This window comes from Tenrec ecaudatus, chromosome 6 (assembly GCF_050624435.1).
Source record: "Tenrec ecaudatus isolate mTenEca1 chromosome 6, mTenEca1.hap1, whole genome shotgun sequence".
In the NCBI taxonomy this organism is placed as follows: domain Eukaryota; kingdom Metazoa; phylum Chordata; class Mammalia; order Afrosoricida; family Tenrecidae; genus Tenrec; species Tenrec ecaudatus.
Window position 1 is genome coordinate 72,431,613 of NC_134535.1, and position 17,538 is coordinate 72,449,150.

General features: G+C 45.8%; 1 protein-coding gene across 1 annotated transcript in view; it reads left to right on the top strand.

Annotated features, from left to right (window-relative positions):
• Positions 1-10,343, top strand: part of LRIG3 (leucine rich repeats and immunoglobulin like domains 3) — a 60,840-nt gene extending 50,497 nt beyond the window's left edge. Inside the window, exons 14-19 of the mRNA XM_075551359.1 lie at positions 1,274-1,555; positions 2,965-3,417; positions 4,642-4,800; positions 7,243-7,386; positions 7,489-7,755; positions 9,712-10,343. Of these exons, the coding sequence (XP_075407474.1) occupies positions 1,274-1,555; positions 2,965-3,417; positions 4,642-4,800; positions 7,243-7,386; positions 7,489-7,755; positions 9,712-9,959 (1,553 nt within the window). The 3' untranslated portion in view covers positions 9,960-10,343. The remainder of the gene's footprint in view (positions 1-1,273; positions 1,556-2,964; positions 3,418-4,641; positions 4,801-7,242; positions 7,387-7,488; positions 7,756-9,711) is intronic.
• Positions 10,344-17,538: the final 7,195 nt, after the last annotated feature.

Genomic DNA, 17,538 nt, shown 5'->3' on the forward strand with positions numbered 1-17,538 from the left:
ACCTTGTGCGGAGCTCCTCTCAGTCTGATAGTCTCTGTGAGGCAGAATTGACTTGATGGCTCCTTAGCAACAAGTGTTAAGAAAAGCCATTGGCTTTGTGTGCCAGGTGTACAGGTTTTATAAAAGAATATTAACGGCACAGGCAGCTACCTGGTACAGCCAACTGATGGAATATTCCTCTTTCCCCATTTAGTGCTATGTAAACTTGCCCACACTCTGAAACAGCCACTGGCAACAAGTCTTCTCTGCATTCACCTTCACTTGCAGCTCATGCAGCTTCTAAAATCTGGAAAAGGCTCGAGCCTTTACTTGGCTAAGTATGGCTAAGTAAGAATGCATGCACCTGTTCCAACTTAGCTATAATGTTTTTTTCATTTTAAGATTTTTTTAAAACACCATTTTCTGGGGAAGCACTACAGATGTCATAGTTCATTCACATCAAGCAGTATTGTACAGTTGCTCCCGCAATCACTTTCAAATGATTCTTTTCCTTTTTGAACTCCTTGACATCAGTTCCCTTTTCCACCCCCAGCACCGGCCCCTCTGTACCCCCAGAAACCCTTATTCTACTTGCTGTCCCTATAGGTCCATCAATCCTGGCGTTCATTCACTGAAAAACATATGACAAATCCAGAGGGTAACAGTGACAAAAAACACATCTGAGATAAACCCCAGTAGGGACAAACAAACCAAAAATACAGAAAATGTTGAGAACCAGATCAGGCCTAACGTGTATCCAAGTGGCGATTAACTGACAAGGTTTTCATTCTTGGAGATACAGTTAGGCATGGGCCCGCTTTGTAACCCTGTGGATGCCTGCACATTCACATTTGGCCCTTCGCCATCATAGCCGATTTCGGATGTAATTCATGCACGTGTTCATCCAACACATGACTTCACGACCCTGGTACGATTTTGAGTGAAAAAGTACAGGGTCAAACACGTACCCAACATTTTGCATGGGAAAGACCTTTTCAACAAAATTTCATGAAGTGAGCAACGTGCTGTAGCTCCCAGTTAGTAGTGAAGGAAGTCGTGACGGTGTGGAAACTGCAGAAAGACAGCCAGTCTGAGATTCAGACAGCGTTGCTTCACCCTGATGTGGCTGAGTCAGTTACCTCTAACTTTGAACAAGACTCCCTGATTTTTTTGTACTTAAACTGGAAGCAACCCCGACCTCGCCAGCACCACTGGAGTGGTGTAATGTTTGAAAGGTGACTGAATTTCTAAAACTCCACGGCACTAACACCTCCGGTTTTTTTTCTGACGCCAGTGCTTCCTTCGTTCACCAAGACACCCATGGACCTCACCATCCGCGCTGGCGCCATGGCACGCCTGGAGTGTGCCGCGGGCGGACACCCGGCCCCTCAGATAGCCTGGCAGAAGGACGGGGGCACGGACTTCCCTGCTGCGAGGGAGAGGCGCATGCACGTCATGCCGGAGGATGACGTCTTCTTTATCGTGGACGTGAAAATCGAGGACATCGGTGTCTATAGCTGCACAGCTCAAAACAATGCCGGAAGTATTTCTGCAAACGCAACCCTGACTGTCCTAGGTGAGTGCATCTTTGCAGATCCTGCCTGGGGGGGTCCACCCATCTGAAAGGCGCTCTCTTCCCCACGTGCGCCGTTAGCCACAGAGTGGGCGATGAAGATGCTGGCTTTCCTGGACAGAGCAGGTGGCCTCTCATAATTGTGGGGGCTGGGGGCGAGGGGGGAGGAATCTGCTCGCGCCATGCTGAGGGGACGACGGGAGAGGAAAAAAGACTTCCTCCATTCCGATGCTTCCCCTTTGTGCAGGATCATCCTTCTCCCCCTCGCTCCACCGCACAACTGCAAAACTAGGTGAGCACTGTAAGGCTCATGTATTAATACAACCATATAAACAAATGGCAAAGGATCTACTCTTGCTCTACCATATAAATCAATAAAACTCCCCAGACTCTGCAGTCAGGCTGGTTCTTCCCCCTAGCAACCGCAAGCATGTAGAACTGCCCAGAGGAAAGGTTTCCTCCAGGGGCATCTGTACCACGGTGGATCATCAGACCCTTCTTCCATGCCACCACTAGGGGCGCGTGAGCATCCATCCACCTTTGTGTCTGTAGCTGATCCCAAGCCACCTAGGGACCTCCGCCCCACCGCCCCGCAAGTCAGAATGACCGTGTTTTTAAAGTATTATCCTAAAATAGGCTTGAAAAACTGAGAATTAGGTTTCTCGTGCATGTTCCTTTGAGAGAGTTAAAGTAATCTATTCAGTCATCAAATAATTAGTGAATTATTTTCAGAGTTTTATGTAGTCTTGGGCATCCGGTTCTGGAAAGTTTCAGTTCAAATACACACACGCACACGTAAGCATATCCATCAACATTAACTTGTACGTGAAATTACTTGTGTATATTTTCTTTTTTTTTAAATGCTTAAGTAAGACTTCTGCTTTGCCTACGCCCTCCACTGCCAGTGTCCCAACTTTGGCCAGAGGAGTAGAGGGGGCGGCATTAAAACATAGTCTATATCCTTGACTGGCGCTGTGGAGAAAAAGAGGACAGAGCACTGAAAGTTCACATTTTATGTGTTTAGACTCTTAAAGAAACAGGCTGGGTAAGTTGTGGAAGAATCGGTACTGTAGGGTCCCATTTGAGCACAAGGGCGCTACTGTGTGGCAGCTTAATTTCAGTTAAACTGTTGGCTACGCAGGCAGCCCCCAACGGAGTGACTTCACATGTGAGAACTCGCAACTGCGCCGCACCTTGGTGGCGGCACCTCTGGGTGGTGTCAAACTGCCAACCTTCGGCGGGGAGTTGAGCACAAACCATGGGTGCTACCCAGGGACCTTCCTTTAGGGAATCAAAAGCAAATGTGTCCACAACACGTTACACGCCACTGACGCTACTAAACCACTCCCGTGAAGGAGGACAACTGTTTTTGTTTTTGTTTTTAACGCAACGTTATCAAAATGTCATTTCAGAAACACCGTCGTTTCTGCGGCCCCTGTTGGACCGCACGGTCACCAAGGGCGAAACAGCGGTCCTACAGTGCATCGCTGGAGGCAGTCCTCCCCCGAGGCTCAACTGGACCAAGGATGACAGCCCCTTGGTGCTGACTGACAGGCACTTTTTCGCTGCCGGCAACCAGCTGCTGATCATAGTGGATTCGGACGTGGGCGACGCCGGGAAGTACACCTGCGAAATGTCAAACACCCTGGGCACGGAGCGAGGCAACGTGCGCCTCAGTGTGATCCCCACGCCCACCTGCGACTCCCCGCAGATGACCGCCCCCTCGCTGGACGATGACGGCTGGGCCACCGTGGGCGTCGTGATCATAGCGGTGGTGTGCTGTGTGGTGGGCACGTCCCTCGTGTGGGTGGTCATCATTTACCACACAAGGCGGAGGAACGAAGATTGCAGCATCACCAACACAGGTGTGTAAACGGACGCTTGGCGCAGGCGCAGCCCTCACGCGTGCTGCCGCCCCCGCAGCCCTTGGCTTCTAGAATGAGTGCGCTCGCTGCGTCTGAGTGGGTGTCTGAAGGATGACTCATTTGTTTCAAGTGGCTTAAACCTCGTTGGCTAAAAATAGCCCCCCTAGCCCCAAAGAAACTCAGTCTGTACAGACGAATACCTCATCGGAGTAGCCTCTCAGCGGTGCCGTATTGTCCCAATCACAGTGAAGTACTCTCCTTCACAGGTGATGATGGCGTCCCAACTGCCTCTGCCCATGAGGGTCATTCTCGGCAGTAGCTTTTTCTTTGTGTAAATATACATGTGTGCATGTGTACATAGACGTGTGTGCATCTGGCACATCTGGGAGGACTCTAATAGTTCATGGAAGGGTTTCAGATTTGATGAATATGTGCAAACACATACTTATGAATAGTACAAAGGGGCTTCACAGAGATTGTGGAAAAGAGGGATTAAAAGATAATGGGACTTTTCCAAGAGCTTTGGAAAGCTGCCCTGTATTGGGCAGGCACTGTGGACGACGGGGCTTTCTACTCCTGTGAAGGCTTGCAGTCGTGGACACGCACGGGCAGCCCTGCCCTGGTCTCCAGGGAAGCTCTGTGTGGGCATGAGCGCCGTAGCAGTGGGTTTGGTTTGTTTTCAATGGCAGAACCACGCTGAATTCACGAGCTGCACGGATGGTGTTCTGTGCTGTTGCATGCCACGGGACAGCAGAACTGGCCGGGGCGATGGCCTCGCCGCTAATCTTTATGGAAGCACATCACCAGATCTTTCTACTGTGGGTTCGAAGGGGTGGGTTCAAACCACCCAGCGGCTAGTGTGCGGCCAAGCACGGGCTTGCTGTGGGTTGCTATGCAGTGGGCACGTCCCTCGTGTGGGGCTCCTTGCTTAGCTACCCACCCCACCGTGACAATTGCTAAACCTTTGAAACAGCTGTTCATCTCTGAAATTTGAGAGGGGCATCTAACGGGACATAAAGATGGGATCAGCTCGCACTCACGCTCCAGAGGGGCACAGCCCCAATTCCTTTGATCTGAACAGCACCCGGCAAAGATGGTTCGGCTCCAGCACATCTGCCCACTTGGTTTCTGCAGAAAGGAGCCAGAAGACTTAGTTCCTCAGAGACACCTCTGGGGGCAATTCCAGGCGTTCTTGGTGACTAAAGTGCTGTTCTTTGATTGCAGATGAGACGAACTTGCCAGCGGATATCCCCAGTTATTTGTCGTCTCAGGGGACGTTAGCTGACAGACAGGATGGGTATGTCTCTTCAGAAAGTGGAAGCCACCACCAGTTTGTCACTACTTCCGGAGGCGGATATTTCTTAGCACCACATGACAGCAACGGTAAGTGCTTAAAGTCACGTTGGCCTTGAGTTGTTTTGAAATCGATAGGAGGCTCAGGATAACCTTACCTTTCATAAGGGTTATTCATTAGCCCTGAAGCTGAGACTGAGTTGCTGTCTACTCTTCTCTTAAACACTAGACAAATCTCTTCCTGACAGCACCTCAGTTAAGTTTTCATTTTTCCACGCAGTATAACAATTTCTTTACCTTCTTGGGGGTTTCTTTTTGTTTTGGTTTTTCTTGACTAAATGCTACCTGGTTTCACACATGGTCTTCAGAGTCACATGATTTTGAATGATTTTCTCTGAGAAGTCTAGCGCTGGCTGCTGCGGGAAGAACTCTGATTTAAAGAGTAGTGACGCTGAAGGCAGCATAATGTGTGGGCATGGCTCCACTCAAGATCCTCTTCGCTCACTTGCTCCCAGTGTAGCTGTAAGCAAGTTGCTTAACCTTTACAAGCTTCAGTTTCTGTGTCAACTGGGCATACTTACAGAAGGCCTGGTAGAGTAATGGTTACCAGTTGAGCTGCTACCTCCAGGCCAGCAGTTCAAAACCACCAGCACCTGTTCCTCAGGAAGCATACTGGGCTTTCTACTCCGTAAAGAGTCACCGTCTCGGAAGCGCAGGGACATCTCCACTCTGCCCTATAGGGTCTCTGCGTGTCGGCGTCGACTAGTTGGCAGTGAGTTTGTTATTTTTGCGTTGGGGATAGTTAGTGCTCAGCCTCTTGGCCTGTTGGAAATGAAACGACAGTGTGAACATCTGCTACACACTGAGTGGCATATATTAAGAACTCAAACAAGTGGAAATGATTTGGGTTGTTTTAAAATATTTTACCCTATTTTCCCACAAGCATACATCAAACAACTTCTCTATGGTGGGCTCCATAGTTAAGCGGGGAGCAGATTGGTTCTCTGTGATGTCATTTACTCAGTGCGGAGACAAGCACATTATTACAGAGTGCGTGGCAAGGCAGTAGTGGAGGATACAGTGTCAGCAGAAAAGTGCTAAAAATAAAAATCAGTGCCCCGGATAGACTCATCTGCTTGCAGGGCAGAGACCAAAGCTTGCTCAACTCGCGGGGTTTACGAACTAGGCATGGCAAAGGACTCCACCGGAGAATCAGACCATGACAGTGCCCAGGTGCCTGGATGCCAGGGTCAGAGAAGGGTTCCCTCAAAGCAACGCCCTTGGCTGTGAGCTCCACAGAGCTGAGCCACACATGGCAGGTTTGCTTCTCTCTGAGCCCACCAGCCCTGCTTCTGGTTTCTGTTTTGCAGACAGGTGGCCCATCGTGGCACTTTGAACTCTACTTATATCACCTGTCTTTCATCTGCTCTCTCCACCAAAACACCAGTGATTGGTGCATCCCCCAGGCCCGTCAGCCCTGATGCGTCAGAGTAGACTGTGTTCCAGTGTGACTTCAATGGATGTTCAAAAGTCAGTTACCAGTCCTTGCTTCCAATGTGCCTCCGGGTGGACTTGAACAGTAAGCCTTTAAGTTACTAGCCCAGCATGTTGACCATGTTTACCAGCAAGGGCTGGACAACTGTCTAGCAGGCTCTATCTGTGATGTTTGGCTCAAATGCCAGTGCGGAATGATTTCTCTGATTAAGGCACATTACTGAGCTTGCTATGAAGAGGCCCTCCCAGGGCTGATTTCTTGTGACCTTCAGAAAGAAAAAGAGGCAGTGTTGAGGGTACCTTGTTTTGGTTCAAATCTCGTTTGTTTTGGCTGCAGGATTCATAACAGATCAGTCCCTCCTAAAGGCCAGATGGAACTGGCGAACAAGACCGACGTACCCAGCACAATTGCTAGTCACGTGCTCTTCCTATAAGATGTCACCAGCTTATGCAGTTAGGAATCCATCCACCGCCATCGCCACTTGTTGTTGAGTTGATTACAACTCAGGGCATTTGCATGTGCTGCGTTGAGCTGCTCCGCTCATGGCTGAAGCAGATCCTCCGGCCTTGCTTCTTTGTCATCTCGGAATGAGTTGCGGCCGTGGCAGCCTTTTGGTTAGGCCTTAACATTCGCATTTGGTTAGGTCGCTAAGCACTTAACGTTTTGCACTACCCAGGGACTCCGTAGGCTCAGAACCAAACCATACTGATCCGTTGTTTGTTGTCAAGTTGATTTCATCGCTTGGCCGCCCCACGTGTCAGAGGAGCCCCTCGCCCCACTGGCTCTTCAAGGCGGTGGCCACAGGCTCGCTCTTCCGAGACCCTCTGATTCCACCCACCAGGCTCCAATGGACACTCAAGTCCATAGCCATCGCCATCCCGTCTGTGCGCTTGCGCAAAAGCAACAAGTCTCTGCACACGTGTCTTCTCGATGATGACTGAGCGACAGCTCTCATCTCCAAATACACGGTGGTGGAGAGAATGCTGAACAGTATCGAACACGCATGGCTCCCTGACTAAGATTATGTTCTCTTAAAGGGACCTGCCACATTGATGACAGCAGCGAAGCCGACCTGGAAGCTGCCACGGATCCGTTTCTGTGCCCCTTTCTGGGCTCCTCGGGACCCGTGTACTTGAAGGGGAGCATGTATGGCTCAGACCCCTTTGAAGCCTATCATGCAGGTCTGTGATGTTCTCCCTGGAGTGAGTGAGGCTGTGGCTCCTAGGGGGCCTTGCCGAAAGTGCTAACTCTTTCTCTTATGCCCCCCCCCCCAAATTCCAAAGGCTGCCCTCCAGACCCGAGAACAGCTCTAATGGACTACTATGAGCCCAGCTGCCCAAAGAAGAAGGAATGTGCCCCCTGTGGTCAGCCAGCGGAGGAAACCTTTGAGCACAGCCTCACTGCGGTGGGGCTGCCTGCCCATGCCAGGACGCTGGTGTACTCGCAAAGCGAGAGGCCCGGCATGAAAACTGGCTCTCTCAACAAGTCCTCCTTAGATTTTAGTACAACACCCGAAGCAGCGTCAGTGGCAACCAGTCCCTCTTTCATGGGTAAGTTCATTAAATCATTAGTTAACTTTTACCACGGCCCCATCCACACGCAAAGGTTTCATCTTGGGAAGCAACAAGGGCTGTTAATGCCAAGCTCTGGGAAGGGTTATTTTTCATTCCGACATTGTAATCACAACCTCCTATTAGTTGACTTAACTGTTTCTGAAAGCAAAGGCAGAGGTGGGATTGATTTGACGTGATGCTGTATTTAATCCCTAACGGGGGCAGCTTTAGGAGCTGTCTGAGGGACACTGTGTGTGGTGTAGTCTAGAGCAGGTCTTTGGGGATGACTTAAGAGCTCAGCTTGACAGCCATGTGGAAAAAGTGGTTTTGGACCACAACGGCCTTTCGGGTGGAGTTGTGTACGCGGCATGACTGTGGTTTGGTGTGTCTGGTGGCTTATAACTGCACCCACAGCAGAAGGGTGGAAAACAGCATCCTACCTAGCAACAACGGCTAGTCAGACAAGCTGGACCACGGTTGGCAGTGGGACACGAGCCTGGAAGCCTGAGCTGCTGTTCGAAACTGGCTGGCAGCGAGATTGGAGTGGGGCCCTTTGGTGTCGCGCATTGAGTTGGAGAACTGAGGCCATCATCTCACTGAATGGGGTGGGACACGAACCACAGATTGCTTAAAAGGAAAAGCAGAATCTCAAAATAGTTCCCCACTTTTAGGTAATGACATGTGGTATGAGGGCAGTATCGTTTACATTGCTGTGTGTGTGTGTGTGTGTCCATACGTAACAAAACACTTGCCATTTTATCTACCCTGAGTAGCAAGAATGACCTTTGTCATGGGGTTCAGCTCTCAGCACTCTCCCTTTCTCCTGTCACCTCTCACAGAAGCCAGATGTTCCCTCAGTCCCCCCATCATTCCTTTCTGAAAATGAAATACAAAGGGGGTTCAAAAACTCCTCGGAAAACGTTCTTATCTTTTCATTCAATTTTCCTTGAACATTTTTGAAGTCCCTTTGTAATTTGGGCATGAGAGACGCAAGGATAAGAGTCGATTGAATAATATTTTGCAAATGTTAATGTAGAAAAGATGAGATCAGGACTAAAGAAATGTTCTTTATTCAATATACTGGTCTATTGACATACATTCACTAGTCACATGCCCTTTGTGGAGAATTATGAGCTCTCAAGTATTAGAGCAAGGAGTTAGGAGAACTTGGACTATTCTTTGCTCAATAGTTAATACCGGTCATGAGAGGTCATGAGAGCTCATTTATTGAAACGACAGAAAGGGGAGAAAAACAAACCCAATGCCATGCTGTTGATTCCATCATAGCGATGCTTTGCGGGTTCCCAAGACTGTTGGTCTTAACAGGAGCAGACAGCCTCATCTTTCTCCCTCTGAGTGGCTGGTAGGATTAAACCACTAACCTTGTGGTTAGCAGCCAAGGACTTACAGTCTCTCCAGGACTCCTTCAATTAGGAGGATCCAAACACCGTCAGCCTCCTTCTGTAAGCATTGTATCCATATATACAAACTTAGGATTGTAATTGATAAGAGAAAGTCGAGACTTCGACTCCTGTCGTTACAGCCTCAGAAACTCCGAGGGACAGTTGGATAAGGGCAGTGAGTTTGGTTTTTATTGTAATGGGGGAGGTCCTGGATGGTAATACAAACAACACGGGGCTGCTGACCACAAGGCTGGCAGTTGGAACGTCCCCGTAGACAGCGCAGCAGAAAGGCCTGGACATCTCCCTCCAAGAAATCAGCCACTGAAAAGGATGGGGTACAGCTCTACTCTCAAACATATGGGCTTGCTATGAGTCTGAATCAACATGACCGCTTTTTAAACATTTACATTGTTATACAATAATTGAACGTGTGTAAGATGCGTATTTGAGGTTTATAGCAATGTATAACATGCTGCCTCCTCTGAAATAGGTCTTGTTGGATTATGTCTTAGCACAGGATCCATGCACTCAAAGGGCTTCTTTCTTTCAGGTACATTTGGAAAACCTCTGAGGAGACCTCACCTGGATGCCTTTTCAGGCTGTGGGCAGCCATCAAACTGTCAGCCAATAGCCTTTCTCGCGAAGGCTCACGAGTCCCCAGACTTGGACTCCGAAGCCGAGGATGATGGGAAATTTGAAAGGACAGATTTTCTGGAAGACAATCACACATGTTCCTATAAAAAGACCTTAGAAAACTACAGGACTCCAGGTTTTCAGTCTTATGGCTTGGACACATAGACTGAGCGGGAGGACCAAAGAACTCATTTCACATACTACCTCAAGTGGATTTGTATTTAAAAGAAAGAGAATCCTATGTTTTTAAGTGGAACTATGAATTTTAAGAGGACAAACTGCCTTATTTATACAGATGAACCAAGAGTACCAAAAATGCTATAAAGATTTTATACAGGGAATGACTTTCATATAAGAATATCACTTTAAACTATTTTATGACTTTGTTTTAAGCAAAAAGAAGTATGTTATGTAAATTAATGGTATAAATCCCATGACTATTTTATGTATTTTTATAATGCCAGATTTCTTTTTATTGAAAATGAGTACTAAAGCATTTTAAATAATACCCATCTTGTACCTTTTTCTGAATAGAAGTCCCTTCATTTTAATTTTACATATTACATTTAATAAAATGTGTCATTTTTTATCTTGCCCCTGTTTATACAATAACAAACTCTAAGTCAAAGTCTGTCCTTGCTACAATTATGTTATAGTTTTTGTTTTTCAGACACTTCTAGCTTATGCTCACGTTACTACATCTCAATAGAATGAAAATTACGTGTAGTGCATTAAAATACAAGTGAAAATGCAGTGGTGGTTATAATACAAATCCATGTCAGATTAGGGTATGCAAAAACATATTGTGCACCGGAAGGGTCTACAAGGAGTCAAAAACATTAGTTCCATTTTTATTAGCATTTTTAATTGCAGATATCCATACTAAGCTTAAACATTAAAAATAAGTTTTAGAAATATTGAAGAGAAATCTGCACTTCCTTATCCCCACATTGCTTAGACACTGCATATTATTTTTATATTGGGAGAACATTGAAAGTGAGAACTGATTATATTTCGCGTGCTCTCCTTTGTTAAAAAAACAGTTTTATTGGCATATAATTAACCTCATATAATTTAATTATTTGACTATATTAAGAGCGCTGCAATCACCACAGCCAATTTCTGAATGTTTCCTTCTTTCTTGTACTCACTGTCAGCTCCCCACTCCATGAATTCATTCCTAACTCGATCAGCAAAGCAGCTCAGCTGGTACCTGTGGTGTAGTACCTCACAAGCCCTTTGCTGACACCACAACTCAAACTACCGTATACATTCGACTATAAGCCCACTCGAGTATAAGCTGAGGTACCTAATTATTACCTGGGAAACCAGAAAACTGATTGACTGGAGTATAAACCTAGAGTGGGAAATGCAGGAAGTGAATTAACACAGAGACCAGAGGAGCAAGACGGAGCACAGCCACAGACACATCCTTACCAGTTCAGCAGCCGGCGTAAGTGAATCACTGCAGGTGCTTCTGCGAATTGGAGCAGTCCACGTCATAGGGCAGCTCTGATGGGTTAGATGTGAGTAAACAAACATTCAAAGCCCTGCAGTGTCAGTGGGGCTTTGAATGAACGGCGGAGGAACGGCAATCACCCGTGAGATGTTACACCTCGCTGAGGTACCACTGACCCGTGTATAAGCTGCATCCCAGTTTTTCAGCATATTTTTGTGCTGAAAAACTCGGCTTCTACACGAGTATATATAGTAGGTTTTCATAATATCTTCTGTGAGAGAATACCTGTGTATTTCCTAATGGCGTCACATTCACCATTCCTGTTACTATAACTAGAGATTGGCTCATTGGGCATTTCTTGTAGCTGTAATAGCTAGACCAAAGGGGGAATTGAGGGGACAGGCCAGTGGGGGGGGGGGGGCGGGGTAGCGAAGGGGCAGTGTTCATTCACTGTTCCAGGCTAAAATGGGGTGCTGCTAGCGTTCCTTTCTGTTCATACCAAGATTTTCACATTTTCTGAATAAGTTTTCATATAAATTGTATTTCTAACATCATCTTACTTTCTTTTGTTTTAAGAGTAAGCAGAATATTTTCCTAATTTGGTCATCACAGCTCAACTTCATTAAAGCTAAGTATCAAATCTAGAACTTAGTGACACGAAGAACTCTGTTTAAAACAATTGTTTAAACTGTATTTAGGTAAAAATATCATTAGATGCCTGGCATATATGCACAGAAATGTGAACACAATTATATTTTCAAAACTGTGGTTTGAAAGAGTCAAATGGAGCACACCAAGGTTAATAACTCAGGTGATGAAACTACATGCTTTTTTCTTGAGTAAGTCTTTGTTCATATCTGAAGTTGGAACCAAAACCCCCTGCCCAAGATCAATTGGCATCAAAGGAGTTAACAGATAGCATGTGACGTTTAAAATGTAGCAGTTGAAGGTATGAAGCCAGGCTTTTGTCAGATCTTTGAACTTGAATGCAGCTATGAGGAAAGCGATCCTTTGTAGGGGACACGTTGTTGGCGGTAATGTTCTGCTTTGTCAGTTGAGAGCTTGTGGTTTGAAATCCGGGAACCTGGAGCCTGATTGCTATAGGATTTTCTTCCTTTAATTTAGGTGTCAAGCGTCCAACGCAGGAAGCTGGTCCTCCCTGGAACCACCAGTGACTCAGGGCAGAGGCCTGATTTTGTATATTTTGTCTTCATCATACTGCCAGAGTTTGGAAAATTAGTACGTTGTTTTCATTAATGTCAGATGTGATGCAAACGCAGCATGGGCTTTAGTCAGTGATGAGGACCATCTTAGGAAGTGCTTTTTCCAGGTTTATATACAAAGTTTCAATCAGTACCACCGACAATTCAAACACTAGGTCACTGTACAGCAAGATGGTGTTTACACTTTTGTGCTGTTTGTGCCCTGAAACAGATTAGATATAATTGAGAGAACAGGAGGAACTTAAATATGTATAATTTTGAAACTCAACTTGGCTTAACAATATAGATATAGTCAATATTCAAATACAAACCCACCGCCATCAAGTCAATGCACCCTCACAGTGACACTGTAACTGTTGACGGGAGTAGAAAGCCCTGTCTTTCTTCTCCCACAGTGCAGCTGCTGGTTTCAAACAGCTGAGCGTACATATCGCAGCCCAGTGCACAACCACAGCACCAGCAGCGCCCCTGACTCAATAGTCCATATTAGAGTATTCTAAGAGAACATGGGCATAAGCAGAAAAGTCAAATGAAGATAAACGTCATATTCTTTGGTTTATCTTTGGAGGAAGAAGGCTTATAAACTTTGCGTATGATCTTACCTGTGTTTGAAGATAATGGAAGAGAAGGATTCCATGACTGTGGTCACGTGTTATGAATATTAACTCTGAGGAATATCTACAATTTATTTTCATAGTCTTTGTGCAGAAGGACGCCAAATTATTTCTAAGGATAGGCCCAACCATATTTTCAAGTACTAAGGAGAGTAGTTGGTATCTGTACACACCTGAGGGGGCCATGCATTCGATTTTGTGTTAGAGAAGTAGTCCTTTGTGACCAATGATAGGGCAGTTGTGCTGCGTGGGTGCCTTTCAGGGCAACAAGGATCAAACTGCTATGGCAAACTGTCCCTCGTGGCCCTTCCACTCCTGGAATCTGCAGTGACTGCATTTGTGGAATAGGAAAGTCAGCATTCACTAATTTTTACCACCTTCTATGAAGACAAGGGCCAGGGGTCCTGGTGGCGTGTTATGTGTTGGGCTGCTAACCAAAGGGTCAGCAGTTTGAAACTCCCAGCCACTCGTGTGGGAGAGAGACCAGGCTTTCTCCTCCCATAAAGAGTGACAGTCTTAGAAACCCACAGAGACAGTTCCATGTGCATTAGATATAAAGGCCAATGGAAGGCAGAATTGACTAGATGGCAATGAGTTGAGTTATGAACTCAAGGAGCCAAGGCAGAGTGGACTAAAACTTGGGCTGCTAATCACAAGAACAGAAATTCAAATGAACCGCTCACTTTGTGGGAAAAAGATGAGGCTTTATGCTCCCTGCAAGATCTGCAGTCCCAGAAAACCCCAGAGGCAGTTCTACGTGGCCCTGCGGGGTTGCTATGAGTCATACGTTTGGTTCTTTCTGAACACATTCAACGAGCATAATGTTTTCCCAAAGTATTAGTCTTTAGAAGGGGCTTTGGTTTCTTCATGAGTGGAATCATTTCAATTATCCAAAAATATTCAGTTGCCGACTTTTCTTAGGATAATATATAATAAGAGTACTAGAATATAAAGCTATTTTAAAATAGAACATTTGCCCATACATTTTAGCTGAATTATCCCAATAATTTGGACCTTTTGCCATTTGGAGCTAGAGTGTCTTTGGGTAAAGATGTTTGATTTCTCATGAGGTATTTTCTGATCAATGAGAATCCATTATGGATTGGAATATGAGCATTTTATCATTCCAGTCTTACTATTGCAAACATTTTAAGTGCATTTTCCATTCATAATCACTATTTAGTGTCATGGATCCAAACGGACCTTGTAATTCCATATTCTCCCATATGAGAATTGAAATGGATGAATACATGAAAGTTTTGATCAATATTCATTTATAGTTTTTATCTTGATTGCCTTTTAAAACTAAATTCACAACATCTGCAATATTATTCTTGGGTTTCTTCATTAATTGGCTCAATTTCTCATATGCTTTTGTTGAGTTTTATGGTTGATTTTTGGCTTTTAATGATCCTTTAAAATCAGTTTTGGGTGAACAAGCGGCCATCTAGCTCAGAAGCAACAAAGCCCACATGGAAGAAGCGCACCAGCCTGTGCGATCACGAGGTGTCAAAGGGATCAGCTATAAGGCATCATCAAAAAAAAAAAATCTTACCATAGTGAATGAAGGGGGAAGTGCAGAGTGGAGACCCAAAGTCCATTTATTGGCCACTGGAGATCCCCTCACAGAGGGATCTAGAGGAGGAGATGAATCAATCAGGGTGCGACATAGCACCGATGAAGAATACAGCTTTCCTCCAGTTCCTAAATGCTTCCTCCCCCCACCAGCCCCCCACTACCAGGATCCGAATTCTACCTTGCAAGCCTGGATAGAGCAGAGGTTGTACACTGGTGCAGGTAGGAGCTGGAAGCACAGGGAATCCAGGGTGAATGATACCTTCAGGACCAAGGGTGTGAGTGGCGATACTGGGAGGGTAGAGGGTGAGTGGTTTGGAAAGGGGGAACCGATTACAAGGATCTACATGTGACCTCCTCCCTGGGGGATGGACAACAGAAAAGGGGGTGAAGGGAGATCCCGGATAGGGCAAGATATGACAAAATAATAATTTATAAATTATCAAGGGCTCATGAGGGAGGGGGTGCGGGGAGCGAAGGGAAAAAAGAGGACTTGATGCAAAGGGCCTAATTGGAGAGCAAATGCTTTGAAAATGATGAGGGCAAAGAATGTACAGATGTGCTTTATACAATTGATGTATGTATATGTATGGATTGTGATAAGAGTTGTATGAGTCCCTAATAAAATGTCAAAAAATTAAAAAAAAATTTTTTAATCAGTTTTGAATATAACGTCTGCTAATTTCCACTCCCTTATCATTTTGACTATTATGAGATTTCTGCATGGGGCTTGATTTTGACCAATCTATAAGTCAGTTGAAATTTAATAACAACACATCGTTTTTCATATACAACTAAATGTGTATTTGGCATGACTGCTGTGAAAATGAGTCAGACTATCCTTATTCTAACTATGAGCTGGAACAGGAAGCAGACCCATTAATACTCTTGTTCTGATTGTCAGCTGAAGCAGGAAGCAGGCCCATTAATAAAGAGTTATAACACAATGTGTTAAATGCCATGGTTTAGTGGGGGCCCGGTAGTTGGCACTGATGTTGCCTCTTCACATCATTGCTTTCTACTTGAACTGCTTTAGCTACAAGTGTTACGTGCACTTTACTCAGTAAGTCCCCGGATACCTGTTCTTTCCACCTGCATCCCCAAACAATTCCAGTTCTTTTTACTTCCTTTCTTGTGTAATCAAAGGGCTCTCCTGGTACCGTGGTTAAGCACTTGGCTGTTACTTGAAAGTGTCCTACCAGCGGCCCCCGCTTCACAGTAAAGCTGTAGAGCCTTGCATGTCCTCTGGGCTGCTCTTCTCTGCCCTGCAGGATCACAAGGCTCAAAATCAACTTGACTGCAGCGGGTTTGGTGTTGCTTCTTGTTTAATCATATCACCAGCCCTATTGATGTTGCTGAAGTGCCCTGATGGCATAGTGTTTACTCATTGGGCTGCGAACCACAAGGTCAGTAGTTCAAAACCACCAGCCTCTCCATCTATTAAAGTTTTGGTTTATTCAGGTTTATTGGTTTATCCAGTAAGCAACTGGATGTTATTTCAGAGGACCTTTATGCCGTGTTTATAGATTGAAGAGAAAGATTAAAAAGGAAAGCGTGCAGCTTTCTCTCCAGTCAGATCTCTGCTGCTCTCCATGGAAGCCCTCTGCTCACACATGGAAAACCACTGACCGGTTTTCTGGTTTGGGTGCTATTTCATACCTCTCATTCTTCTTGTAAGACTCAGTTCAACTATTGGTTTGAGACTGGATTTGGTGAATTAGCATTTGCGCAAATGTGTTTTAAGGACTCTTAAAACATGAGCACTAGCCATGTGCCAGCAACGGGAGGGAGAGGCGTTGTGATACTGAAGGTACTGAAAGTGCTCCCCGCGGCATGGCTGGCGTCCAGGAGGGGGCCTTCTTCTCACCTGGGAGCACCCTGATAAATCAGTGCTGATTTCCCTATGGTGCAAGGCACGATAAAGACGGATGTTTATGTGATCTGTTAATTAGAAGGTGTGATTTGCCTTTCTCCGTGGGTAACTTATTATAGTATGATCGATTCTAGGGGAAAAAAACAGTTACACACAGATCTCCTTTGAGTGATCTATCATTTGGGTGTTATCTGCATGTGTGCTTTTATTGAAGAATCTCTGCTGATGGTAGTAATATTGGTAATCGGAACAATAAAAGGCAGTAAATCAGTGAAAAACCTCATTGTGATCAGAAGTCGAAATTGTCCAGTGACGTGCCGATTTTTATAGCTATATAGTTATAACTCTGAAACCTTTATTACAGACGATCTAATTTTTGAGTCTGAAAATGGCTTCTTCATGGAAACGAATTGGTTGTGTAAAGCCATTTTTTTTAGAAGAGAAGATTGCTTTAAACCATTGTATCATGGAAGCAGCATTTATGTGTCAGCTATGAGGCAGTGCGGGACAGTGACGGCAGCCGGGAAGGGGAGACATGTGATGAGCTTTGGTTCCAGGTGGAGGTGTTGAGAGGGAGAGCCAGAGGGAAGCCCAGCTCTGAGTCTGTGAACGCTCCACCATTAGGGGAGACTAGAGCAAAGCTAATTCCACACAAAGGGAAGTCCTGAGCATGGCAGAGCGTGCCCTCAGGTCCGTAGTGAGTAATGATCAGCATGGACAAGTGAAGCAATGACTTGGGAACTCAGAAGGAGCCACGTGGCAGGACTGGGAGGACTAGCCTCGATGCATGCCCTGGGGCCTGGTCAGTTCCCGGAGCCAAAGCAGAGAGCCTCAGGCATTGCCCAGGGCGCTAACGACAGTACTCAGAAATAGGGCAGCATCACCACGGCAGCCTACCAAAGCTTGCCTTGAAAGGAATGCACTATTTCCAAGGAGCTTAACGCTCATAATTTAGAACAAAGCTCAAAGGCAGTTCTAGGAATACAGGAGTCACCCATTT